General features: G+C 40.1%; 1 protein-coding gene across 1 annotated transcript; it reads right to left on the reverse strand.

The window, feature by feature from the left end:
• Nucleotides 1–568: 568 nt before the first annotated feature.
• LOC100661315 (olfactory receptor 56B4-like) lies at nucleotides 569–1919 on the reverse strand. Its single transcript, XM_064289221.1, has one exon. It carries the CDS (start codon nucleotides 1609–1611, stop codon nucleotides 655–657), a length of 957 nt encoding a protein of 318 aa, XP_064145291.1. The 5' UTR covers nucleotides 1612–1919; the 3' UTR covers nucleotides 569–654.
• Between the last annotated feature and the right edge of the window lie 2641 nt (nucleotides 1920–4560).

Below are 4560 nucleotides of genomic sequence, written 5' to 3' on the forward strand. Positions count from 1 at the left end.
CAGACTGGGTCCCAGAGAATGCCCACCAGATAGACAGCTTTCCATTCAGGCTCCCCAGGTGTAATACATTCCTCTTTGTTGAATAATGTTCATAATTATAGGAAGATTCTAAAGTCTATCCCACTCAAAATATATCTTTTCTTTCCAGAGTTTGCCTGTATCTTAGAATCTCTGAAAACATCTTTAAGCTGCAAAATCTAGTGTTCTAGTTCCATATAACCATACGCCCTAAACATAGTGACATAAAACAACTCTTTTATTGCTTTCATAGATTCTTTGGGTCAAAAATTGTAAAAGGGCACAGTATGGATGGCTTGCTTTTACTGCACAATATTTGTAGCCTCAGCTTGGAGGACTCAAACAGTTGAGGCTGATCAAATGGGTGAAGGCTGGAATATTTTAAATGTCTCATCTTGGGTGGCATCAACAGTCAGGGACATTTTGTTTTTCTGCCTTACCTAGTCACTTATTTCCTAGGAAATTTCATTGTAGTTTTAATATGCATATTTTGATTAGTGAGGTTGACAGTTTCACAATTTTCTTGATCTTTTTTTTTTCCTAGTGAGAGGTGAAAGCAGAATCACAGCTTAGGAGTATTGAGAACAAAAAACCCCTGTGCTTTCCTAAAGTCTTCATGGTCTCCTACAGCTGGAGTTACTTGGTAGACCCATCTTCACCCAGGCTAAGTAGTCTCTGGAAGCCCAGTCTGAGCTCCTGCATCCTGAGTGCATAGACCATGGGGTTGAGTGCAGGAGGGATGACATTGTGCAGCACGTTGAGGAGCACAGGGATGAGGAGAACTTTTTTCTCTGCTAGATGTGTGACAGACAGCACGATGATACCTGAGTAGAAAAAAAGGATGAGGATGAGGTGGGAGCTGCAGGTGTTCAGAGCTTTGGACATTGCTTCTGCTGAGTTCAACCTCAGCACAGAGCAGAGGATTAGAGCATAGGAAGAAAACACCAGAGCCATATCACTCCCAAGCAGGATCCATGCTAAGACCAGTTGATAAAATTTGTTCACAGTGATGTCATCACATGCTAGGCTGATAACTCCCAAGTTAGAGCAGAGGCAGTGCTCAATCTCATTCCTGGAGCAGTAGTGTCGCCGAGCAGCCAGGACAGGCACTGGGATGGTCAACAGGGCACTCCTGAGCACCATGAACCCTGTGACTTTGACCACAAAAGCTTCAGTAACTGTGGAGGGGTATCGGAGCGGGTGACGGATGGCTACGTATCTGTCCACTGCCATGCAGACAAAGATGCCAGATTCCATGCCGAAGAAGCAGTGGATGGCATAGATTTGAGCAAAACACTCAGGGAGGCTGATGGCCTTGGAGTCAAACCAGAAGATGGCTAGAATCTTGGGCATGACAGTGGTGGCCAGACCAATATCTACTGTTGCCAATATTCCCAGAAAATGGTACATGGGCTCATGTAGTGTGGGCTCATGTTGGATGGTGATCATGATGAGGAGATTGGCACCAAGAGCTAAGAGGTAGAGTAGAGCCAGGGGCAGGGCGAGCCAGTGCTGCCAATTGTGAATGCCTGGGAGACCCATCAGGATGAACTGGGAAACCTGAGGGCTAGAACTGTTGGTGGAGGTGAGCATGGCACAGGTGCTCTACTCTCAGTTTCTGTCCTTAAAACTGAAAGAGGAAGAAAGTTGTGTTTGAAAGCACAGCTTAAGACCCTGATTAGAGACCACCCTCTAATGACCCAGTTCCTTTTGTTCATGACTGACCCTAAAATTTTCTTTGAGACATTCCACAGAGAAGCAGCAAAGAAAGCCCATACAAGTTTTAAATAGAAAGGTTGAAATAGGTATTTGTCATCTTCACCCATATGTCTAATAAACCAAACCAAAACCAAACCCACTGCCATTGAGTCAATTCCGACTCATAGCGACCCTATAGAACAGGGTAGAACTGCCCCATAGAGTTTCCAAGGAGCACCTGGTGGATTCGAACTGCAGACCTCTTGGTTAGCAGCCATAGCACTTAACCACTACAGCACCAGGGTTTCCATATGTCTAATAAGCAGGTCCAAATCTATCAACAATAATTTTACTACTAACAGATAGCAAATACTAATATTTGGTTTATACTTCCATTTTTCTGGTTTATTTTTAAGCAGTTTATGTCATTATATAGAGATACATTTTTATTTTACCTTTGTCTCTAAACAGTATGTTCTAAGATAGAAAGTAAGTACTCAGCAAAAAATTGTTGAATGGATGAGTAAATGAATGAAAGACTTACCAATATCATTAAAAACTATTTGTAATCTTAATTTTAATGGCTGTCTTACATTTTTATTTCTTTATTCTATAATTTACTGACCAATATGATGCTATTATTTTTGCCAGCTATTCACATTATTTACTTTAAATAGAATTTCAAGTGATATAAAACTCATATATATAGATGGCATAACCATATTTAACTTTTATTTTTAATAGTATTTCAATTTTAAGATGTAATATATACACATGGTAAAAATCCAAATAAAATGAAAAAATACAAACAATGGAAAGATCGCCCATGCTTGAACCTCCTAAGTCCTTTTTCTTTTCACCAGAAGCATCCAGTAATATTAGTTTCTTGAGGATCCTTCCAGAGATAGCTTTTGCATGGACAAGAATATATGTGTATATTTCCCCATAGAAGACAAAAACAAATGTTAGCATATTAATTATATCCTTGTTTTCTTTCCTTTCCTTTCTTTTTTAACTGAATTATCTTAAAGTGGGTTCCACATTATCATGTATAGGTATGCCTGATTGTTGTGTTGCAAGATTTTCTACATACGGTAGGGGAGATTCTTACTAATAACTTCAAATAATTGTTTTTTAAATAAAAAAGACTGGTTGCAGTTTTTTTGGATATTATGTTAAACATATAAATCAATTATGGTCTTTACACTATTGACTTTCCATTACACCATTATCTCCATTTAGAAATCTCATGCATTTTCCTTCACATCATATGAGTCTCACAATTAAAAAAAAATTTATATATATATACTATTTCTAGATATTTAAAAAATTTTTTCCATTATTACTTTTTCCCCCTTTATATTTTCTAGCTAGTTATTGCTGCTTAAGAAATTCTCTGATTATTATTTTTAAAGCATACTCCAAAATACAGTTTTTTATAGTACTACTTGCCAAAGCTAAGAGCTTTTCAGTAAGTTCTCCTTGGATTTTTTCTTTTTTTAGTAAAACATTTTACTTACCATTACAATAACTTTGGGTCCTTATTTTACATCTTAAAATGTTTAGAATTTTCAAAACAATGTAAAAGAACCGTGAGAGTCAGCATCCTTATTTGGCTCTGAACTTTAAAGAGGCTCTAGAGTTCTGTCTTAAGTGTGGTATTGGCTACTGCTTTTTTGATAAATCATCTTTATGAATTTAGGTAATTTGACATGAACGTCTAGCTCCCAGTTGAAAATAAAACCAGAAATGAGTAAGTTCGATGAGTATTTCTTTTCAGGAGTCTTGGGTCCACAATGTAAAATTAAAGCTCTTCTGATTTCCTCAGTCCCTTGGAGCCCTGGTGGTGCAGTGATTAGGAGCTCAACTGTTAACCAGAAGGTTGGCAGCTTGAATTCGCCAGCCCCTACTTGGAAACTTTTTGGGGCAGTTCTACTCTTGTGTACAGGGTCACTATGAGTCCGAATTGACTGGATGTCAACGGTTTTGGTTTGGTTTTTCGTTCAGCATTTACAGCGCCTCCTCTGGGTCAGATCTCATGAGTTGGGGGTTTAGCTGCACTTTCCTATGGTAGGGACTTCCATTCTTAAATGTCCAGGGGAGAGGTCATTCTCTTTCTTATCAGTTGTTCTCCAGTCCTCAGGTCTTTGTCTCTGCACAGGTGAAGATCTTGAGGGAAAAGAGGGCCGAAGTAGGAAGAATCAAACCAAGGAAGCACACTGAGAAAACCAAGGATGGAGGAGAGAGGCAAAGACAATCAGGACAGAGATCTAGAAACACAGAACAAGGAAACTGCCTCCTTCCCCTCACCTTTGGCCCCTTGGTTACTCCCCACAGAAATGTCCAGGAGAGATCCTTTCCAAATGAAACCGTCTTCTGTAGCTGCTTCTGTTCTATTGGCTATAACTCTTTTATGTCTTTGTTGCTGAGAGAACATGTCTGCCTCTCCCCTGGGGCCTGGGCTATTGTACAAATTGGAGCCCTGAGATGACCTGGACCTTCTTTGCTACTCCCTAGGTCCTCCCTGAGCCTCTCTCTAATCTTTTTCCTGAATGCACAAGCCTTGGTGATTTTACACTGCAGCCCCAAATGGATTCCATTGATCTTAGAGGTGCACCAAGCTCAGCTTAGGGAAAAGAGTACTCAGCCCCCACTCTCATGGGAAGCACTATTAGATGGGCAGCTCTGTGGTGCTGAAGGTTTAGGAAGAGGTGTCCCTCCTCCTGTTTTAGTCCCTGAATGCCTGCCCTTCCCACTCTAACACCCAGGCCTCCCTTCAGCCTCTTTAGGGAATATAATGCAGCGGTTGTACCTCTTCTGCTTTATGTTTTTCTCATCTATATA

This window comes from Loxodonta africana, chromosome 7 (genome assembly GCF_030014295.1).
Source record: "Loxodonta africana isolate mLoxAfr1 chromosome 7, mLoxAfr1.hap2, whole genome shotgun sequence".
NCBI classification, from domain to species: domain Eukaryota; kingdom Metazoa; phylum Chordata; class Mammalia; order Proboscidea; family Elephantidae; genus Loxodonta; species Loxodonta africana.

Excerpts from the sequence above, each read along its gene's own strand:
- LOC100661315 (XM_064289221.1), bottom strand. The coding sequence starts at position 1,611 with ATGCTCACCTCCACCAACAGTTCTAGCCCTCAGGTTTCCCAGTTCATC.